General features: G+C 39.9%; 1 protein-coding gene across 2 annotated transcripts in view; it reads right to left on the bottom strand.

The window, feature by feature from the left end:
- Nucleotides 1–20,159, bottom strand: part of Slc17a8 (solute carrier family 17 member 8) — a 49,530-nt gene extending 29,371 nt beyond the window's left edge. For both annotated transcript variants that reach the window (XM_047550686.1, XM_047550687.1), the window contains exons 1-2: nt 20,059–20,159; nt 1,212–1,464 (exon numbers count right to left, since the gene is read on the bottom strand). In XM_047550686.1, the coding sequence (XP_047406642.1) occupies nt 1,212–1,464; nt 20,059–20,159 (354 nt within the window). The remainder of the gene's footprint in view (nt 1–1,211; nt 1,465–20,058) is intronic.
- Between the last annotated feature and the right edge of the window lie 4,089 nt (nt 20,160–24,248).

The raw sequence follows: 24,248 nt of genomic DNA, 5'->3' as shown, positions 1-24,248 counted from the left end.
GAAATGAGCCTCAGCCTCCACTCTCATCTCACTTGTACCTGGCCTTCTCCCATTGGGTGGTGATCATCCTGGAGCATCCATGACTCTGCCTCGTTACCAGGCTGCGTGTGATCTGGTCCCTATTGACTTTGATACCTCCATCTCTTGGTGCTCTGCCTTCTTACTGAGAATTCTCATCCTACTGATGGAATCCTATGGATCTGTGAACTTGGATGGGGAAGAGATGGCATCTTTGTTTTCACTAACTGCTAACTAAAATTTAGCCTTTTCTGCAATTATGAGTGCAGACAAGCATCTACAATAGTTTTGCCAGTAGTGACTCTTACTGGAAGTCATAAACATGTTCAAATCATAAATTACCACTATCTCAAACTATTGTTTGTACTTCAAAATTAAAAGTACAGCAATTATAGAGCCATTGCTAGATTTTGTCATCTGATAAGTTAATAAAGGAGCCCATAGGTCTCTATACTGCTAATTTGATTTTTTAATATTTTGGTATGTGTATTTTAACATAATTGGTTTCCTTTTTAATCCATTGCATTGTGCGTGTGTGTGTGTATGTGTGTGTGCACACGTATGTGTGTGTGTGCGTATGTGTGTGTGTACGCACACGTGTGCCTGTACGCTCCACAGCTCAAACCCCAGGGCTCATGCATGGCAAGCAAGCACTCTAACACATCCCGTTCCTCCTTTGCATTCTACCTTAAGAATTTAATGCATTGACTTTGACAAAAGGTTCATAAGTTATCACCAGGTTGTCAGACGGGTTCAGGGCACAGAAAAGTGAAATGCTCAGGTCTCAGTTCCTAAAACACACCCTGTGTGCTCTGTTTCCATCTGTTTCTTTCTCCCTTATGATATTCCCTTTTAGTCCCCCCACCGAAACTCTTTGTCTGCTCCAGCCATCCCTTTTCTCTGGGAATTCTTTCACGATATCAAAATCTGGGTTAGATGAGCCAAAGGATCCTGTGCACACTGAACATAGCCCCTAGAATCCCAAACTGTCCTCACTTACTGTCTGTCTCTGTCAGGACAAGGCCCAGTCGAGGTTCACCATACTCTCCCCGTCACCATGCAGCGCCCAGCACATGGTAGTCACTCTACACTCTTGCCACATCAATGAATGAGCGACGGTGCTTTCTTTCATGTGGCAGAGCATTTGCACAGCTATGAGCAAAAAAAATGTCCTGTCGGATATCCATACTGACCTGAATTTCTGGTTTTCCATCCACATATACAGTGCTGTTGTTGACCATTTCCACAATGGCAACTCCAAGATTGCACCGAATCCCAAAGGAAATGCAGAATCCCAGCCCACTCATGATGGCAATGATGTAACGCTTAGGGATGCCACAGCAGTGGCAGTCGCAGAGCGGGGGGCGTGCCCTGGATGCCTGCACGGGCCTGCCTTCTTCATTCAGTTCAATGTTATCTTCCTCCTCATTGGTCCCATCAATTTTTCTACGTTGGAAAAATAATGGACAGAGAAGAAAAGTCATAATTAGGAGGGGGTAAGTGTAGTAAGCATAAGGAAAAACTCATAACAAGAAGAAAGAAGGAAATTTCTGAGGTCATCCTCCTTGGCCATTTCCCCCTATACCTATTGATATCATCTTCCTCAGTACGTCCCTGTGTCCAAATTTCCTCTCCTTATAAGTACACCAGTCACTTGGGTTATGGTCTCCCTTAATGACCTCATTTTAACTGAATGATCTCTTTAAAGGTCCTATCTCCAAATACAATCATATTCTGAAGTATTGGATTAGAACTTCAACATATGAATTGGGGAGGTGGCCGTAGGGAGTGGGGACAATTTGGCCCATAGCAGTCCCCATCTCTAAAATGGGCTAATCAGGCTAGCTATTGCATAGGGCTGTTTACTGACATGCATGTAAATGTATCACATGAGAGAGCTTTACATTCATAAATGGTAAATTCCATTATTATTGCTATTAATACAATTGCTAGCTGTCAGAAGCTCATAATCTCTATAAGCATGCACATGCTCTAGATGGAGAGGAACGAAGACTGATATTTTCAGGTACCACGGGACTCTGAGGAGCTTAACGGAAGACAGCCCCAGCTGCTGTGCTCTGATTCCACTATGGCTTTGGCTTTGGCACAGGGACCATGCTTTTCACTGGCTGCTTTCTGCCAAGGACTGAGCCCAGCAGGGACATACGGCAGGTCCTTTTCTGGAAGAGGCAGGACTCCTCTGACAGGTGACTGGCTCCAGGATTCCCCATTGGCCTTGCCAAAACGTCTAGTTGTCTAGTCTGAAATGCTTCGGCTTCCCTCCTTGCCCATCTCCTGCACAGATAGCATTCAGTCTGGATGCTCTCCCAGCCCCTCCAGCTCCTTCTCCATTTTCCCTCAATAAACCTCTCGTGTATCTAATTCTGTTTTCCTGTCCACTTCTTAGAGGACTTGAACCAACATAGGCACCCTCTCAATATGGCGCCATCTTAGATGTCCTGAGACTTTCCAGAGGGATAAGACAACAGTATGGGAACTGGGGCTAGGGGAAGGGGAGAGAACGGTGAGAAAAGAGAAGGTATCTCCAAAAGAGGAAGGGTGGGCTCCTTGAGTGGCAGGACCCACAGCTGCCCACCTGAAGAACCTCCTCCTAGCACAGCACCTGCCCAGGTGAGGAGGCCAGATGTAGGGAGTTGTGGGGGTGGCCTGGGCACTTCGTTCCAGTTTTCCCTGCCCAAAGTGGCAGCTGAGTCACCACTTCAAAGGACTATGGGGTCAGGAGCAAATGTAAATCAACAACTGGAGGGACCTCCTGAATTGTCTGTGAGTCTTTGGCCCAACCTGGGTACAGCATAAAGGGAAGCATCAAAATTGACCGAAATTTAACTTCTACCAGGCAGGGAGCCCTCAGAGTGAGATTGAATTTATTTTTAAAACCCTAAAATTGCAGGAGGGTTGGGGTGTAGCTCAGAGTGGTAAAGTGCTTTCCTAGTTTGTGCAAGACCCTGGGTTCAATCATCAGAATAATAGTAATACTAATTATAATATAAAAAATGAAAAAAGTGGGACGTTTCTTTTATAGGCAAGCGCAGAGAAGAAGGTTGAGAACAACTTCACACTGTGTGATGGAACCAGGGGTTCGGGCAGTCAGATAACCTGGATGTGATTACCAGCTCCCCCACTTCCAGCTGTGTGACTTTGGTTAAGTAACTTGGCCTTTCTGAATCTCACAATTTGTCATCCATACAATAAATACAATATCTCACAGACCTGTTCTTAAGATTGAATGAGACTGCACTACAAAGAGTAAAATGTTACCATCAATAAGCGAGCATTAACTAAATATTATGATAGATACCACCCCTGGTGTTTCCGTAGGGTTGCTTTGTTCTTTGTTTTTGTGGTGCTGGAGATGGAGCCCAGGGACTCTCACATGTCAAGCACTGGCTTGACCACTGCCCTGCATGACCACTGTCCTGCATCCCCAGCCACCTCTGGGTATCACGCATTCTTTGGTTAGAACACTTACCATGCTGACTTAGAGAGTTTGGTTTTCATCAGCACAGTAGATGGGAGCGGATCTGCTGGTTCACATAAGTGAATTTTAATGAAGATCCCCACCCAGTGGGTCATGAGCCTGCTGCGGGTAGGAGATGGCTCCTGCCATCTCCATTCCCAGTGCTCAGCATAGTGCCTGGATACAAGGAATCCTTCTTCAACCGAATGGAAATGTGAGTCAATTCCAACCGTCGCTCCTGACGTGGCGCACTTAAGAGACAGGGGTAAGGATCTACTCATCTCTGCTCAGAAACAACTTTATAGAAAGGAAGGGAAAAATACTTAAGAATAAGGGAGAAAAAAGAACTCCTTTCTTAAGAAATGGGGGACTTTAATTATCCCTAATAGCTATTTAGCCCATTTGGTTTTCTCTCTGTCTGTGCCTGCCCTCAGACTCTTAGATCTGAGAATCTTCATTCTTTCCAGGGTGACATTCGTCATTGTTTCTCCAAGTATAGAAAGCTGCAGATTGTGAGTTGCTGGTCCTTCACATACTAGGGCGGTACGTGCCCACTCTTCTGTCCAGCAAGTTTCTGTTACCAAGAGTCTGATTGTTCAAGATATGCTAACTAGCCTGTGGGCACTTACAGAACTATTTACTTATAATCCAAATGTACCCACCAGTTGTGAAAGAGGTTTTGTTTTGGAGGTAATAAGGCCCACTTTTGGAGCACAAAATGAACAGAACTTGCGTAAAATTCTATGAGTTTTTAAATTCATTCACTTACATGTGATATTTGTTATAGAATTCTGAGCTATAAGATACGGATAAATCCTCCCACTCAAGACTGTTTGATGATCAAAGGAGATACTATATATTTTAAAAAAAGCTAAAACAAAATCAGAAAACCTCAGAGTACCTAGAATGGAGAAAGTAGTCAATGTCTTTCAATTTCCTTCCTTTCTCCAATAACACGACAACTGAATGATCTGTGAAAAAAACAACTTTGAGGTAACTGTGACCCTTTCAGAAGGCAAATTAGAATACTGTTTGCCAGGACCACCATAACAAACATACCAGACTGGGGAGCTTAACCCATTAAGTCCCAAGTTTTCAATTGTGACTATGCAATGAACTTGGCATAGGTAAATTAAAATGGGTAAGAAATCGTAAACTAGAGCATATATATAATATTAATCTTACTATTTTATAACATAACTTCATTATTCTTATCATTACATTTTATTGTACATTATATACTGTATTTAAGTTCAGGTTCCCCCACCCCCAGCCCTGCCTCCTGACCCCACAATGAGGTAAACAGTTTTCCTCCATTGGGTCCTTCCACCATGATGTGGTCCCCCTCACCTTGAGCCCAGAGCAATGGAGTTGTCTTTCAATGACTGAGACCTCTGAAACTGCTAGCCCCAAATAAACTTTCCCTCCTCTAAGTTGCTCTTGTCAGATATTTTGGTCACAGCAACCTAAAGCTGACTAACACAGGCCCCCAACCTTAGCTTGCAAATGGCCACCTTCCCACTGCATCCTCAGATGGCCTTTCTTCTGTCCCATGGATCCTCAGTATCTCTTGTAATCCAAATTTCCTCTCCTTATAAAGGCACCGATCTTCTCACATGAAGGTCCACCCTCACACCCGGTGCAGTTTTGCAGATTTTGAAGCATTAGCCTACGCTGCTTTTGTTTTCCTCCTGGTAATTTTTCCTGTCCCCTCATTTAAACAGAGTTGGTGCTCCTTGCTTCAGCAGGGAGGGATAAGAAAAAGACTTAGGCTCTTGGTTTTTGTTTTTTTATTTCCAAAAGCCTAAGTCATAGGTAACAAACTGACAGCTCTATAGCCACATCTGGCCCACAGACCTGTTTTGTTTATATTAAATGATGTACATGTAAGGATTTTTTTTTAATTTGAATAAATTGTCAGTTGAAATATCAGGAGGTATATGCGTATATGTATGCATGTGTGTGTGTGTGATGTTTAACCTAGAATTTTTGGCTTCTTTTGAAAAATGTGAGTACCTGGAATTTTTAGACCCACACTCCCATGGCTATAATTGACATTCCCATTTCCCACAGTCCTCACCAACCACTCCCTATTGTCATCCCTACACTGAACTGAATTGCCATTTCATATTATTCTTGCACTGTTGTTTTTCTTATAAACTAAGTTTTTGCTTAAGAGCAAGATGGCAGTTCTCTTGAGAATGGGTATTCTCTGCAGTGGTTCAAGGAGATCCAGCTGTGTTCCTCTGAACCCCAATGGCCAGACCTGCTCATGCTTCCAGGACCGACCCACCCCAGGACAGTGTGGAACAGAGCACATTCACCTGTCCCCAAGCTGCCATTCTGGATCTGAGGCTATATCTCTCCACTGGACTAGCAAGAAGTTTGTCTGTGTTCTGCCCCTGGGCCTGCTTCCAGCTGCATATCTGAATCCTTGCTCTGCAATGGACTACTCCATCTGCAACCCTCACTCTCCACAGTCACAGGAGCTTGGACAAGTTATTACTGCGTTCATGGGGATGCACTGCAGAAGGCTACCCAGGCAGGGCTTTTAGTGCTCTCAGATTTAACCTTTGCTGGGCTTTCTTATTTCAACAGTCATGATGTGGGAATCTGCAAAACTTCTGCTATGCTGTGGAAGTGCCACCCTTCAGAATTGACTGTGTGCCTCTTAACCTCTGCTCCATCATGCCATTCAGCTCACAGTAAGGAGGAGATGACAGATAAGTCCATTGGTAGACAAATCTCCTAATCACATGGTTATTTTGGAATCTAATTGTTGAGACAGAAGGTTTGAGAGGAAATGTATCCAAGAAACTATGTGACCGAATTCTACATTCTGGTGAGTCAAAGGGTTGTCTTCTAGCTTACAAGACTCCCAGTATAACCAAACTTTACATATGAGACTTTTCCCTTTTAATTATCAACGTCTTAAAGACAACTCAGCTTTATTTTTATCAACATATGGTCATGCTTCTGTGTTTGTCTTGGGGAATAATGGACGAAGGGAAAGACTGTTAAGTCATGAGTAAAGATTTTGTAGAAAATTAGTGTTTAATTTTGGGAAACTTTCCTGTCTGTTCAATTGATTACAGCTATCAGTGGTAACATGTCCTAAGGAAACTTAAAAATTAGGAGAAGCTAAAATCTCAGATTATATTTTTCTAAACCTAGGAAGGAAATCTTGGAAAGCTTCTGATTTTAGACAAATTCTAGTTAAGGAAGAGATTCCAAACAGACTTAATCTTCAAATGTATTTTACTTTTCCTAAAATAATCTATCTACAAATATAAAACTATAAATAATAAATTATTTTTATACTGTGGGAATTGCTAATGAGAAAATGTATTCTACGAAAAGAAATTTTTTAAAAATATTGTATAATAAAAAAACTTTTTAAACTTATAGTTAAAACTAATCTCTACCAAATTAGACTGAGAGCAAAACTATGCAGTAGACAACTGTCATTTGCGGCTTTCCAATATGTTAACTGACTCTTGAGATATGAAATCTTGTCTAAACAACAGAGATAAAACTGCTTTTCCTAGGTTTTCTTGCAGCTAAAGTACAGGATTAAGAGGTGGACTTTAGCCAGGCATGATGGTGAACACCTGTAATCCCAGCCACTTGGGAGGCTGAGACAGAAGGATCTCAAGTTCAAAGCCAGCCTCAGCAACTTAGCAAGGACCTCAACAACCTAGAGAGACTCTGTCTCAAAATAAAAAATTAAATTAAAAAGGACTAGAGATGTGGCTCAGTGGTTAAGCACCCCTGGGTTCAGTCCCTGGTACAAAAATAGGGGCGAACTCCACTAAATCAGAAATGCTTGAGTGAGTTGCAGATGCAGAAGGAAGGAACCAGAGGATGCAGTGTGCAGGAGAAGTGGCGAGGCAAATGGTGGTAAATGCAATGGTGGAAGCATCTGTTCCTCCATGACTGCTATGGCTGAATTTCTGAAACAAAGCATAAGTATAATCAGTACTTCAGAGCTGGCAGTGGAAGCAACTGCATTTTATCCAGAACAATCCAGTGGGATGATACATAATATACTTTCTGCTATTTTCTTCCTGGAAGTAGAACATCCAGACTGGTCTCCCAGGGAGTCTTGATTGTTTCCTAACATGTTCTCCTAAACTGCATAGCACTTTAGCTAAAGTGGATTCTGCTGGTTACAATTGACAACTTCAATACAACATATTTCAATACTTGGGAATCAATCTAACCAAAGAGGTAAAAGATCTCTACAATGAAAACTACAAAACATTGAAGAAAGAAATTGAGGAAGACCTTAGAAGATGGAAAGATCTCCCATGTTCTTGGATAGGCAGAACTAATATTGTCAAAATGGCCATACTACCAAAAGTGCTATACAGATTTAATGCAATTCCAATTAAAATCCCAATGATGTACCTTACAGAAATAGAGCAAGCAATCATGAAATTCATCTGGAAGAATAAGAAACCCAGAATAGCTAAAGCAATCCTTAGCAGGAAGAATGAAACGGGGTATCGCAATACCAGAACTTCAACTGTACTACAAAGCAATAGTAACAAAAACAGCATGGTATTGGCACCAAAATAGACAGGTAGATCAATGGTACAGAATAGAGGACATGGACACAAACCCAAATAAATACAATTTTCACATATTAGACAAAGGTTCCAAAAATATGCAATGGAGAAAAGATAGCCTCTTCAACAAATGGTGCTGGGAAAACTGGAAATCCATATGCAACAGAATGAAACTAAACCCCTATCTCTCACCCTGCATAAAAATCAATTCAAAATGGATAAAGGACCTTGAAATCAGACCAGAGACCCTGCAGATTATAGAAGAAAAAGTAGGTCCAAATCTTCAACTTGTTGGCTTAGGATCAGACTTCCTTAACAGGACTCCCATAGCACAAGAAATAAAAGCAAGAATCAATAACTGGGACAGATTCAAACTAAACAGCTTTCTCTCAGCAAAGGAAACTATCAGCAATGCGAAGAAAGAGCCTACAGAGTGGGGGAATATCTTTGCCACTCACACTTCAGATAGAGCACTAATTTCCAGAATATATAAAGAACTCAAAAAACTCTACACCAAGAATACAAATAACCCAATCAACAAATGGGCTAAGGATATGAACAGACACTTCACAGAAGATCTACAAGCAATCAACAAACATATGAAAAAATGTTCAACATTTTTAGTAATAAGAGAAATGCAAATCAAAACTATACTAAGATTCCATCTCACCCCAATTAGAATGGCGATTATCAAGAATACAAGCAACAATAGATGTTGGAGAGGATGTGGGGAGAAAGGTACACTCATACGTTGCTGGTGGGGCTGCAAATTAGTGCAGCCACTCTGGAAAGCAGTGTGGAGATTCCTTAGAAAACTTGGAATGGACCCGCCATTTGACCCAGCTATCCCACTCCTCGGCCTATACCCAACGGACTTAAAATCAGCATACTACAGAGATGAAGCCACATCAATGTTCACAGCTGCTCTATTCACAATAGCCAGACTGTGGAACCAACCTAGATGTCCTTCAATTGATGAATGGATAAAGAAACTGTGGTATATATATACAATGGAATATTACTCAGCTATAATGAATAATAAAATTATGGTATTTGCAGGTAAATGGATGAAATTGGAGAACATCATGCTAAGTGAGATAAGCCGATCTCAAAAATCCAAAGAACGAATGATCTCACTGATAAGCGGATGATGACACATAATGGGGGGTGGGAGGGGTGCAAGAATGGAGGAAGGAGGGACTGTATAGAGGGAAAAGAGGGGTGGGAGGGATGGGGGGAGGAAAAAATAACAGAATGAATCAAACATCATTACCCTATGTAAATGTATGATTACGCAAATAGTATGCTGTTATTCCATGTACAAACAGAAACAACATGTATCCCATTTGTTTACAATAAAAATAAATTTTAAAAAAATACAACATATTTCTTTGTGGAGGTACAGACTATTTTATTTTGCTAATATATAAAATATGTCTTGCATGCCCAAGGCCCCAGGTTCAATCCCTAGCAACACAAATAATTAATTAATTAATTAATTAATTAAATATTCTATGTCAAAAATACAATATGATGTGCTTCACTCCATGTGTATTGACCGATAACCATTGCATTGGGCTGTAAGAAGTACTCACAGGATTTAGTTATTGTAAAAATATCTAGAAGAAGTTGGGAGAAACAGAAAACAAACTTTAGATAAGAAAATAGACAGTCATGGTGACATCTATAATCCAGCTACTTAGGTGGCTGAGGCAGGAGGATCACTTGAGGTCAGAAGTTTGAGATCAGCCTGGGCAACATAGGGAAACCCCATCTCAAACAAACAAACAAAAAAAAGACACTGAGGTGAATGCGTATAATCCCAGTTACTTAAGAAGCTAAAGCAGAAGGATGGTGAGTTTGAGCAAGACCCTGCCTTAGAAAAAGAAAAAAAAAAAAACTTTGGGACTGGGGTGTAGATTAGTAATAGAGCACATAGTACAAACAAGGCCCTGGGTTTAATCCCTGGCACAAAATGAATAAACAAATACAGACACACACACACACACAGACACACGTGCATGTATATATACATATACATGTGTGTATGTGTGTACCTCCCCAGGCTAGGAGAAGAGATGGTTAGAAGAAAGGATGAGGGTTTAAGAGCTCAGAGGTCCTGGACTTTGCTTCTTGCACTATGCACTAACCCTGAGGTGAGGAGTCCTTGGAAACAGACTGCAAAATGAGATCTTCAGTTGGATGGCTCACTAGTTGACTGGAATGAGGACCATGAGGACCAGGTGGGTCACTGGTAGAGTAGGTGGACTATTCATAGCTTCTGGAGCTCGTCAGGATCTATTTCCCACCTTCCCTTCTGGCCATCAGACCAATCACTAGAATTGAATCCCTGCATGGATCAGGAGCAGAATCTGACTGACATTTATAGCTAAAAGCTGGAAAGTATGCCTGGGACTGGATTCTGAATGTGCTGAATTTGGAAGGGGTGGAGTAATACAGTTGGACAAGGGAGATGTCTTAGTTTGCTTTCTATTGCCAGTAACACGATACCACAAAATGTCTGAGCTATAAAGAAAGAGGTTTAGTTAGGCTTATGGTTCTGGAGAGTCGAGGTCAAGGGGTCACATCAGATGATGGTCTTCCTACTGGCAAAGTCCAGGACATCACATGGCAAGACACAGGGAGCATGCATGCATGTCTGTGTATCTCTCCTTCTTCTTATAAAGCCACCTGATCATTGGGACCCCACCCTAATGACTTTATCTAATCCTGAACACCTCTGAAAGGCTCCACCTCTAAATACCATAGTTAGATTAAATTTGCACCCTTTTAATACCCCACAATGAGAATTATATTTTAACACACAAAGGCTTGAGATACACACTCAAACTGTACCAAAACCATAGCAGGATCATTTGTCAATATGGAGAAGTATATTAAATCGTGTCCTCCAAAAAGACATGTTGAGGTCCTAACTCATAATACGTGTGACTCAGACCTTATTTGGAAATGTAATCTTTATGGATATAATCTAATTAAAATGAGGTCATGGGGCTGGGGTTGTAGCTCAGTGGTAGAGGGCTTGCCTAGCATGTGTGAGGCACTGGGTTCAAATCTCAGCACCACATATAAATAAATGAATAAAATAAAGGTCTATCAACATTTAAACAAAATTTTTATGGCTGAATAATATTCCATTGTGCATATATACCACAGTTTCTTTATTCATTCATCTGATGAAGGACATCTAGGTTGGTTCCACAATCTAGTTATTGTGAATTGAGCTGCTATAAACATTGATGTGGCTGCATTACTGTAGTATGCTGGTTTTAAGTCCTTTGGGTATAAACTGAGGAGTGTGATAGCTGGGTCAAAAGGTGGGTCCATTCCAAGTTTTCTGGGGATTCTCCACACTGCTTTCCAGAGTGGCTGTACCAATTTGCAACTCCACCAGCAATGTAAAAATGTGCCTTTTTCCCCACATCCACACCAACATCTATTATTGTTTGTGTTCTTGATAACAGCCATTCTAATTGGAGTAAGATGAAATCTTAGAGTTGTTTTAATTTGCATTTCTCTAATTACTAGAGATGTTGAACACTTTTTTGTATATTTATTAATTGCCTAAATATTATGGCATTTGAAGATAAATGGGTAGAACTGGAGAATATCATGCTAAGTGGAATAAACCAATCCCAAAAAACCAAAGGCCAAATGTTTTCCCTGATGAGTGGATGATGATATAAAGTGGGGGTGGGGGATGGGGGCTGAGAGAAGAATGGAGGAACTTTAGATTTTGTAGAAGGAAATGAGAGGGAGGTGGGGTATGAAAAATGGTGGAATGAGACAGACATCATTACCCTTTGTACATGTATGATTACACAAGTGGTATGAATCTACATCATGCACAACCATAGAAATGAAATGATGTTCCCCATTTGTGTACAATGAATCAAAATGCAGTCTGTAAAAATAAAAATAAATAAATAAATAACAATTTTAATGAGGTCATACCTGATTAGAATGACTGGTGTCACTGCAAGAAGAGAAGAATTTAAACGCAGACACAGAGACACAGGAGACAAGTCCATGTGACAATGAAGACAGGGATTTGCAAGAATGAGAAGAGAAAGCCTACAGAATGGGAGAAAATCTTTACCACACACACCTCAGACAGAGCATTAATCTCCAGGATATAGAAAGAACTCAAAACACTTAACACCAAAAAAAATATATAGCTCAATCAATAAATGGGCTAAGGAACTGAACAGACACTTCACAGAAGAAGAAATATGATTGGTTGACAAATACATGAAAAAATGTAAAACATCTCTAGCAATTAGAGAAATGCAAATTAAAACTACACTGAGATTCATCTCACTCTAGTCAGAATGGCAATTATAAAAAATACAAGTAACAATAAATGTTGGCAAAGGATGTGAGGAAAAAAGTCCACTCATACACATTGCTGGTGGGACTGCAAATTGGTGCAACCACTTGGAAAGCAGCATGGAAAGGCTCAGAAAACTTGAAATGGAACCACCATTTAACTCAGTTATCCCACTCCTCAAAAAGATGTAAAAGATGTAAAATCAACATACGACTGTTTCATAGCCTCATCAATGTTTACAGCAGCTCAATTCACAATAGATAAGCTCTGGAACCAACCTAAGTGTCCTTCAATAGATGAATGGATAAAGAAAACATAATACATATACACAATGGACTATTACTCAGCCATAAAGAAGAATGAAATTATGGCATTTGCCAGTAAATGGATGGAACTGGAGAATATCATGTTAAGTGAAATAAGCCAATCCCAAAAAACTAAAGGCCAAATGCTCTCTCTGATATGCAGATGTTGACTTACAATATAGGTGGGGAGTGAAGGTTCACCAATTGGACAGGGAGGAATTGGGGGAAGGGGGGATGGAAATGGGAAAGACAGTAGAATGAATCGGACATAAATTTCTTAAGCTCATATATGAATATATGACCAGTGTAACTCCACATCATGTACAACCACAAAATGGGAAGTTATACTTCATGTATGTCAAAACACATTCTATTGTCATGTATAACTGAAAAAGAACTAATAAAAATTTTTAAAAGAAAGCGAAAAAAAAAAAAGGGGGGGGAGGTCTTGATTGATGCATCTTCAAGACAAGAAATGTCAAGGATTACCAGCCATCCCAGAAGGTAGGAAGAGGCAAGGATGAAATCTTCTTCAGAGATAGCATTTCCCTGCAGATACCTTAATTTTTTACTTCAAGCCTCCAGATTATAAGAAAATTAATTTCTCATGCTTTAAGACACCCAGTTTGTGGTACCTTGTTACAGCAGCCCTGGGAAACTAATATGGGGACATTGTCATCCCATGAAACAAAATTTAACATCCTGGCAAAGGGTAGAAAAATAGGTCTAATATGTTGCTAATGTGCCTCTTGAAAACAAATAAAATACACCTCAAGAGGAATCTGATTACTTTTTTAAATGTAATTATGTACTGAATTCTAGTCATTATTGCATTATGCTCAGAAATACAGGTTAAGCCACCATAACTTTATTTTTAAAATAACTTGAGGGTTTCCTATGGCTCCATACATCTATATTTTTTGTAGTTGTAGATGGACACAATACCTTTATTTTATTTATTCATCTTTATGTGGTGCTGAGGATCGAACCCTGGTCCTCACCTGTGCTAAGCAAGCACTCTACCACTGAGCTACACCACCAGCCCAGAAGAGCACATCTTAAAGTGGATTTGACTGTCAGTAACCTTTCCCCTGTGAGTGAACATCTGAAGTGGGGACTCAATGAAACTGGGTCATGATCTAATAGGCTTGATATTCCCTTTATTAAGATAATAAAGAGGGCTGGGGTTATAGCTCAGTTGGTAGAGTGCTTGCCTCGCAAGCACAAGGCCCTGGGTTCAAATCCCCAGCACCGCAAAAAAAAAAAAAGATAATAAAGAATGCTGCAGTGAGCAACACTGAGAAGCTCAGAGGCTGCTATCTTCTGCAGGATGGTTTCATGGCAGGAGGTACAATTCTAAAACTAGTGGCAACTGGGATGACAGGGTCCTAGAACACTAGAGGCCAGTGGAGGTACTTCACCATCAAAGGCAAGGGCAGCAGATGTGCAGTGACCATCAGGGGATCTGACCTCAGGAACCTCACAGATGGCATGGTGCTCTTAGGGCAAAATAAATGTGCAGCCAACAAGGATGTTGCTTATATATAATCAGAAAAGATCAAGAACTGAAGTATGAGAGGTAGGCTAAGGTTGGTGGAAAGTCATACTCTCTTGCTGGGGTTCTAGACCAGAATTCATTGGCTGAAGAAGTTGAGTCTCCATGAAAAGAAACCTGGAATCCCAGAAGGGCATGTAGTAAATATATTATTGTTGACAGGAGAATTTTCCATAAATGGATGAATAATTATATATATATAGATAGATAGATAGATAGATATAGATATAGATATATTTTCATGGTCTTGTTCTCTCTTATTGTCAGAGAGATCTTCTGGATCTTCTGCAGAACATTCATCTATTATAACCAACATGTTGTTTAGACCTCATAAGTAAGAAGTAATAAGTCTCTTGATGTCTCAGTAAAACACAAGTTCCAGAGGACACAGAACAAAGATTCAAGGTCCACTACATAGCAAGGCTCATAGAAACCTAGTGGTTTGGAACATTCCTGAACATTCCCTTCAAAGTAAAGGAAAGGCTATTGCATTTTGTACTTCCCACCACTAAGAAGGAAGCATGATATCTAGAATACCTTTTTGGGTTTTGGAGACAGTAAATTCCACATTTAGCAATAATATTCTATGGGCTGGAGTTGTGGCTCAGTGGTAGAGTGCTTGTCTGGCATGTGTGAAGCCCTAGGTTCGATACTCAGCACCATATATAAATAAATAAAATAAAAGATCCATTGACAAGGAAAAAAAATTAAAAAGAAATAATATTCTAACCCGTTTGTTCCATGACATTAAAGGCTGCTAGTTTTTATTAGTGAGATCCAAAAGAAAGAATGTGTTCCTCAGCATGTCCAGGCTGCAGTAAGAGCAATCTTGCCAGTAAGACCACGCTATCCAGTATCCATGCACACTTCTGGTATAAAATTAATCTACATAGGAAAAAATACCATATGAGGTTTCTGGCAAAACCTAATAGAAGAAACAGCATAGATTCTGGAACAAGGCCATGCCATCTACAGTTGAACTCCTGGCATGTTACTAGGCCCTGGTAAAGATGGAGCATCTAACCATAGACTATCAAAAGATCATGTTGCCCAAACTACCCATCATGACCTGAGTACCATCAAACCTGCCAAGTTATAACACACATCTTAAGATGGAAGTGGTACATCTGGGATGGAACACAACAGAGCAACAGGGTGTTGCAAAGCCTACGTCAGAGGGTCCAGACTCCCAGGTGACTTATAATTCCTGCGCCAATGCCTCTCCATCAGTTCACACCTTTGAACAAATGACAGGAGTAAAAAATAAAAAACTGTAATTCACAGATGGTAAGTTTGGTAAATTAGAGCAAGCTGAAAACAGACTGCTGCTGCATGAAAATCCCACTCAGGGGTAGCCCTGAAAGAAAGTGAGAAGGAGAAATCCTTCCAAGAGGAAGAGTTTTGAGCAGTCACCTGACCATCCGTTTTGTATGGAAAGGGAAACATTCCAAGACAATGCCACCTGTGGACTCATAGGCAGTGGTGAAAGGCTCAGCTGGCAGGTCAGGGTCTAGAAAGGGCAATATTGGAGGACAGGGAAGAAGGGTTCTGGGGAAGAGACGTGGATAAACCAGTAAGAGTGGACATACAGTGTGAGATCTTTAGGTTGCACACAGAGGCCAGACAGTGTCCACTTGAAAGAGGTACTAAACAACACATGGACAGGCTGACTTGGCCAGTTGACGTTAGCCAGCTTCTGTCCTCAGCCACCCAGTGACTAGAGCAGTGGACTCAGGAATGAAGTAACCATGGTATCAGAGATGAAGGCTACACACAGGCTCCCAATCAGACACGGGTCGGGGGAGCTTCGATAAGAGTGAGGAGGCCATGAGTACAAAGTGGAATCAGGCAGGAAAAGGCTGTCAGAGATAAAGTCAGAGACTTCTCAAAGTCCTACAGATCAAATGAGGCTTTGAAGACCACTAAAAAGGCACTGGCTTTGAGTCAGAGTCCGATGGGAAACCATGGGGAGGTTTGGAGTGGGGGTGAGATGTGATCTGACTTGGTTTAATAGAATCACCCCGCCCCCTTTGCAGTCAGGTTGCCAGAGTGAGCAGGAACGTCAAGGATGTTGAGGTCATGGCAACCCAGCATCCCCTGATCTCAAAGTACCTTCAGCACTGCTTTGTTGATGGAGCTGTTTAACACACAACTGCTGAATGCAGAGGGCCGATACAGTGGAAAGATTAAGAAAGAGGCATAGCTGGGCACCACGGCACACACCTGTAATCCCAGAAGCTTGGGAGGCCTAGACAGGAGGATCGCAAGTTCAAAGCCAGTCTCAGCAAAAGCAAGGTGCTAAGTAACTCAGTGAGACCCTGTCTCTAATAAAACACAAAATAGGGCTAGGAATGTGGCTCAGTGATCAAGTGCCCCTGAGTTTAATTCCCGGTCCCCCACCCAAAAAAAAAAGAATATAGGCATAGACATTTGCAGCAGCGTGGATGAAACTGGAGGGCATTATGAGTAGAACAAAGCAGGCACCAATAGACAAATGCCACATGATATCACTCATATGCAGAAGTTTAAAATTGATTTCACAGAAGTATAGGGGAGAGCAATGGTCACTAGAGGCTAGGAAGGGAAGGGAAAGGGGAAGAAGAATTAGATAACAGCACTAAAATACATTAGATTGGAGGAATAAATTCTAGTGTTCTACAGCACAGTAGGGAGACACAGTTCACAACAACTCAGGATTTATTTATAAAGAGCTAGAGGAGAGGAATTCAAAGGTTCTAATACAAATAAATTATAAATGTTTAAGGAGATGGAAATGCTAATTACCCTGATTTCATCATTTAACATTGTATATATGCATCAAAGTATCACTCTAGTTCATAAATATATGTAATTATTACTTGTCAATTAAAAATAAACTAAAAACAAAAAGATGGGCATAGAACCTCTGGTTTGAAGTCCAGCTCAGCAGTTTACAAGCCATAAGACTTTGCACAAGTTACTTAACCTCTCTGTATCTTGGTTTCCTCATCTATAAAATAATAGTCCCATCTTCATGCGGTTTTTAATAGAATTAAGTGAGTTACAGTGTCAGTAACATGCTATGTTTTTGCCATTATTATTTTTTACACATAAGCAATCAGAAGATGCCCACATTGTCACTGAGGTTGAACCAATCGGCATGTCCATTTCCAGGCATTCCTTTCCAGGCTCAATGCCTTCTGTGTCATCTATGTATTCCAAATTAGACACTTTGGAATGTTATTCTACCCTTCTGAAATACTATCCTGCCTTTAGCTGGTTCCTTGTTCAGCTGCTTTTTATCGATGACTTTTCTCAAGAAAGCTAACAGTGCCCGACTATAATCAACCCCATGTGTGAAGTCTCAGATGCTTCTCTGATCAGGAGGAACACTGTGATCAAAAAGTATCTCAAGAATTCCATGGAGATGATGATCTCAGGCTCAAACTTTATAAGACATCTATGATTCCCACTGACTAAGTTAGAAAGCAGGGTTTCCAACTTCCAAATGCCTCTTACAAAACAAACAGTTTCAAAGAAAACAGTTACAACAGTTTTCTTACCAAGAAAATAGTTCTTGGACTGGGGCTGTAGCTCAGTGGCAGAGCACTTACTTGCCTAGCATGTGTGAGGCACTGGCTTTGATCCTCAGCACCACATAAAAATGAAAACAAATAAAGATACATTTTCCATCTACAACTACAAAAAAATTTTTTTTAAAGAAAACAGTTCTTTGTGTTTTTGTTGTTGTTGTTTGTTTGTTTTGAATATTGGATTCTGTCAACTGATCTTATGTGAAAATCAATGAGGTGAGGTGGAAAAGCCCACTTGGCAGGGCACTTTGCATGTAATTATCTTAAAGACAAAATTCACACCAAATGCAGGGTAGAGCTGCTTTCAGTAATTGTGGTGCTCTGCTCAAATACCAAGCTGAGGATCAACTTGGATTGGTGGTAATGTCTATTTTTACTTCCTCCTCCAGTAATTTCTACCTAGAAATTACCAAAAGAAAAGATTCTGGTTCAGTTTTATTTTTTTCTAAAGTCATTCCATAATTACGACAGCAATGACAATATCTAGCCTTCGGATAGTGCATTCTCTGCCTCAAGCATTTTGCTAGTCATTTCTTTTATTGTCCTATGATGCAATTCAGAGGAAGCTGCTCGAAGAGCCTAGAACCACAGCTCAATTTTGGGCTGAAGTCACACAATTTGGAAATTACTAATTCTGTTATATCCCAAAGCACATCTACTTGGTAAACAAAGAGATCTTCATGTGTATTACCTAATCAAACATAGCAAAACCAGCACTTAGATAAATTTCCTATTTCAAAAGGCAATTAAGCTTAAAAAAAAAACCTATAGTTTCAAAAGAAAATTACTGAATTTTTTGGTTTTGGGGGTTTTTCTGGGCAAGTATTTTATAAACCAAGTGACTATGATCCAAAGTCATGGTTTTTTTTCCTGTCTCTGCCAGATTCCTTTGTCATCGCTTGAATAAGCCAATTAAGCCATTGTGCTTTCTTTTTGTATTTCTAATCAAATGAAGGCCACACAATAAGATGTTACCTGGGGAGTATTCAACAGAAGGATAAAATACTCCTTTAAAAATGTTATTATAATCATCTTCTATATTTGACTGGTTTATGGTACAGTCACTGAGCTAGGTTTTCACCTATATGTGATATTCAGCATAGCTGATCAAAGTCCTTTTGTTTTTAATTACTAAAGTAATAAGGTACTCAACATCATTCTCTTATTATGAAAGCTCATCAAGAGTGATACAGCGAAATATTTAACACCAACAGGAGCATGTATGTTATGAAACACAAAATACACAATCTCAGAAATAGGTTGCCAAGAAATAATCCTTTAAATGTAAAAGTCTTTTAAATTTAAAAGAGAACATAGAAAAGTTAAAAGGAAATGCCAGGTAATATTTTCCTTCACCAGGATTAGAAATAATTACTCAAACACATAAAAAGATTATCAAGGGTATTTCTCGCATATATTTATGTCAGAAAGATAAAGGAGTCATTTTACGTTACACATAAGGATTACTGATTAATTCATCTATAAAACCTGAGAGACATTTACTACATCTATAAAGTTTAACAGATTAAAATGTCACATCAATCCATCCATTTATGGAAAATTCTCCTGCCAATAATGATATATTTTACTTTAAAAATATTTACTTTGGGTGTGGACTAAAATCTCATTCAATTATATGATAGTACTGAACATTTCCCACTACTATTATGTGAGATTTTCTGCTTTAATGAATATTCATTTTTAAGTGACCTTCTTCAAACTATTTTGTAACTATCCTTCTCTTTGAAAACTATACAATCAGGAACCACTTTATATATTTTACATAACAAGTTAACAAAATTACAAATATTTAATTTTCAGTTATAGTGAAAACCAAGGTGAAAAATAATTTATTTCAGTTCAAAGCATAACTTGCATTTGTTAATACTATTAACATGAAATATCATCTTCCTAAATCTTTTCTAATTCAATGCCACACATAACATATGTAACATCACCTTCACCAGTAAGTGCTAATCCTGCTGGATAAACAATATTTCCTAATTCAACCCAATACTTCTCATGCATCTCCCACACTCTCTTCCTGGCACAGAATATTGGCTCTGGAAGAGGGGTCCAGAAGCCATCAACTCTGACCCACCTCCTCCTCATTAAAATGTGGTTTTACATACATGATACAAAGTCTCTCACATGTTGGCAGTGTGAGGCTACTCAGAAATAAATCTAAAGTTTGCATTCAAACTTTACCTTTGCAAAATCCCCAGCGAATCTCCCACAGCATTCTTCACTCCTTCCTTTCCAGGTTTCAAAATCTTTTCTTTAAAGGTATCAAATGCTTTAAAAGGCATTTTGAATGGGGGGCACCTCCAAGCGTTAATAGTCAGCCTCAGAAACTGTCATCCTTTCTCATTTCTAGCGTACAGAGCACTGTTTCACTTGATGAACACCTGGAAGTCAGTTCTCATAGAGGGAACTCCTTAAATTCAAAAAGGAGATGAAACCCAGTCCAGATTTTCCAAGCAGACACAACCCCCTCCTCTTCCTCAAAAAAAAAAAAAAAGGAGGCCCAGGGGTTTCTAGCTGGGAATTCAGTCCCTTGCAAAAGCTACAAGCTCAGCAGCAGCCTGTGGCCGCTGTCTCAGGCAGCCACTCAAACTGAGCGCAGCTTTTCTCCCTCCCTGGCTGCAGCTGGAGAAGCCAAAGTGGGCTCCAGCCTACAAGGGGTCCCCAGACGGGCAGCAGCATCTGTGGCTGAGCTCCAGCCCCTCCTGCTTCGCCCCAGCTCGCCTGTGGCTCTCTCTGAGTGATCCTTCCCCAGGTAATGCTATAGTAACCAGTAGGACACCTGCCCCTCCGCCACCTGGGCTTATTAATAGGCTCTCAGCCAGAGCAGGCACCCACAGTGAAGTTTATGAAACATTTACAAGTCCTCTGCTTTTCTAAGTCTGGCCCTGCGGACAGCTCCCAGACACCACTTAAAGCCTTTTATTCTCCTTGTGGGAGCTGTGAAGCTGTTCTCAGCCAGGTGCTAGCATGGATGTGGTCCCTGGAGGAGCACTTGCACATGAGTAGTGTGAATGCAAACCCCAGGCCACAAACACCTAGGGGACATTTATTTCCTCCTCATCAACAGAGCAGGCTCTTTCAAGGTGTGGCACACAGAAGCCATTAGACCATGTGATTGAGAGATCTGAGATCTGAGATCTGCTTAGAATTAAGCTGGCTCCTCATTGTCCTCCTTATAAATAAACCCTTTATCAGGTCACCCAGGCCTCTCCATGGCACCCTTCTTTTCTTGTCCCTCTGCTCTCCGTAGCACAACTTCATTGAACTTAGCAAACTCCCCTGTTGCCTTTGGTGACCCTCTTCCCACTTCAGCTGGGTAGCCTCTGGAGATTTTCAAGTCTTACAGAAATTTCACTTGCTCTTCAGAGCCTCATAGACATGGTGAGGTGTCCCTACTCTGTGCCTGCAAATCACCTGTTCTCTGCTCTGGCAAGACCTGGCTGGTAACCTAAATGAATACCAGTTGGACTGGGGTTAAAATATCATGTTGCTCCAACATATATGGGCTGCAGGGTGAAGGCTGCATCAATGATGCTGCCATTAAGACTTTATCTGAGAAGCTCCAATGCTCCACACCCCAGGGCTGCTCATGACTGAGGATCACGTGCTGTATCTACAGAGCTCTTTCAATGGTCCAATATTAAAGTATCAACACTACCTTCCCAACATTGATTTGTAATTCATAACTTCTTACTTCCCTCAAATTAATCAACAAGAAACAGGCAAAGAGAAATTAGACTTGTCTGAGATCACACAACTAGGAAGTAGCAAGCCAGGTTTCAGATTCAAAAAGTCCTGGGTTTTTGTTGTTGTTGTTGTTTTTCTCTCTCCCTCCTTCCTTCCCTCCCTCTCTCTTCTCTCCTCTCTTCCCACTGTCACTTTACTGAAGTATATCTTGTACTTCACTTAGGTATATTTTGCATTTCGTAAATTATTTCAAGCAATTCAATAATTCTTCATAAATTTACCAAGTTGTACAATCGTAACCATGAAGCATTTTAAGAACATTTCCGTCAGCCCAATAAGATCCTTTATATTCACTGTTGATTTCCACCTACTACCCCTTACCTTGCCCCAGGCAACCACTAATCTACTTTCTGTTTCTATAGATTTGCCTTTTCTGGCCATTTCATATAAATATGCCTACACAATATATGGTCCCTTGTGGTTGGCTTCTTCCACTTCAGTGTGATGAATCAAGAGTTTGTTCAAGTCACAGCATGTATTAGTAATTGTTCCTTTTTTTTTTGCTGAATAATATTTCATTGTATGGTTGGACCACATATTGTTCATCTGTTGACCTATTAATGAACATTTAGGTTATTTCTGATAACCTAATGAATTTAAAAAAAAACTGTGGTGAACATTTGTATCCAAGTCTTTATGGGGACATATGCTTTCATAGTTAGTATTGGAATTTCTGGATCATATTGTAAATGTATATTTAGCTCTTTAAGAAGCTGACAAATTATCTTCCAAAGTGGCTGCACTATTTTGCATTTCCACCAGCTTTTAGGAGGTTGCCATTTCTCCACATCTTTGATATTTGTTTTCTGTCATTTTTAGTATACCCATTCTAGTGGGTGTGATAATGAAATCTCACTATGGTTTTAATTTACATTTCCCTTATGACTAACTACTCTGACTGTATTTCCATATGTTTGTTAACCATCCAAATTCCTGTTGATTAAATTTCTATTCAAATATTTTGAACATTTTAAATTGGTTTTTGTCTGCTCATTATTGAGGAGTATGATTATATATTCTGGATATAAGTTCATCAGATATGCGTTTTACAAGTATTTTCTCCCAGTCTGCTGCTTATCTTCTGATTTTTCTTGTTTTTAAGTACGAAATTTTTTAATCTTGATGTCACATTTATTCATTTCTTCTTCTATGAACTGTGTTTTTATTGTTATAACTAAAAAATCTTTAACCTGAGGCCTCAAAGGTTTTCTCCTGACTTTTTACTGTTTTAGAATTTATATTTGTCTATAATCCATTTTGAGTTCATTTTTATGCATGGTGTGGGATAAATGTCTAAGTTCATCATGTGGATATCCAATTGTCCCATCACCGTTTTTAGAAACACTATTCTTTCTCCAAAGAATTGCCTTGGCACCTTTGTCAAAAATCAATTGAACAAAAATATAAAGATTTATTTTTGGACTTTCAATTCTGTTTCATTGATCTATATGTCTATTATTATGTCAGTATTATGCCATCTTGACTATAGCTTCATAGTAAGTTTTTAAATTGGAAAATGAAAAGTCCTCTAACTTAGCTCTTTTTAAAAAACTACTTTGGCTATTTTAGATCTTTTGCATTTTGCATATAAATTTTAGGAACAACTTGTCAGTGTCTACACAAAATATCCCGTCAAGCCTTGTGCTCTTAAAAGGATGTTTTTTGGTCATGAATCTTGCCAACATAACTGTTTAAGACAGTTATGTTTTAAAAAACTACTTTGGCTATTTTAGATCTTTTGCATTTTGCATATAAATTTTAGGAACAACTTGTCAGTGTCTACACAAAATATCCCGTCAAGCCTTGTGCTCTTAAAAGGATGTTTTTTGGTCATGAATCTTGCCAACATAACTGTTTAAGACCTCAGGAAACCTCATGTCTAATCACTCCACCAAATCTTTACCTATCTCCATAAAGCTCACACATTGTAAAAAGCAGATACAATCACAATAAAATATGATAAACACACTCTCTTGCTTAGAAAACATCCACTGATGGAGCTTCTAACCCCTTTCTCAATCCCCAGACACACTTAGGTTACTTATCTCTTACCACACAATGGAAGACCACAACCATCTCTAAGGGCGAATGGCTGCTGAAAGAACTCAGCATTTCTACAGAACACAGTGCTCATGAAATATACCTAGATCTACAGTTTCTTGGTGATAGATGGTTGATAATAATAATCACTAAGGTTTCTGGAGCACTTTCTAGGTACAACCACTCTGAAGTAGGTACCATCATTATATCACCTACAGATGAGAAAATTGAGACCCACAGAGGTTAAGTAAGTTCACACAGCTAAGAAACCTAACAGAGATGGGAAATGGGCCTAAGAAGTCTGACATTGGAATCTATATTCCTAACTTTCACACTAGAGCTATTGTTGAGCGGTCAGAAAATATAAAGTCAGTGCTATAGTTTGGAACTGGAATGTTCCCCAAAGGTTCATGTGGTAAAGAATTGCTTCCCAGCCAGTGCTATTGGAAGGAAGGTGGTGGAGCCTTTAGGATGTGGGAACTAATGGGAGGTCTTTAGGTGACTGGAGACATGCCCTTGTGGGATTCGTTCCTTTCCTCTTTTCTTTCATTTCCCAGTCATGAGGCCAGTAGTTTTGCCCGTCT

This window comes from Sciurus carolinensis, chromosome 4 (assembly GCF_902686445.1).
Source record: "Sciurus carolinensis chromosome 4, mSciCar1.2, whole genome shotgun sequence".
Taxonomy (NCBI): Eukaryota; Metazoa; Chordata; class Mammalia; order Rodentia; family Sciuridae; genus Sciurus; species Sciurus carolinensis.
The sequence above is the reverse complement of the archived record's forward strand: the minus strand, read 5'-3'. Positions and strand labels throughout refer to the sequence as shown.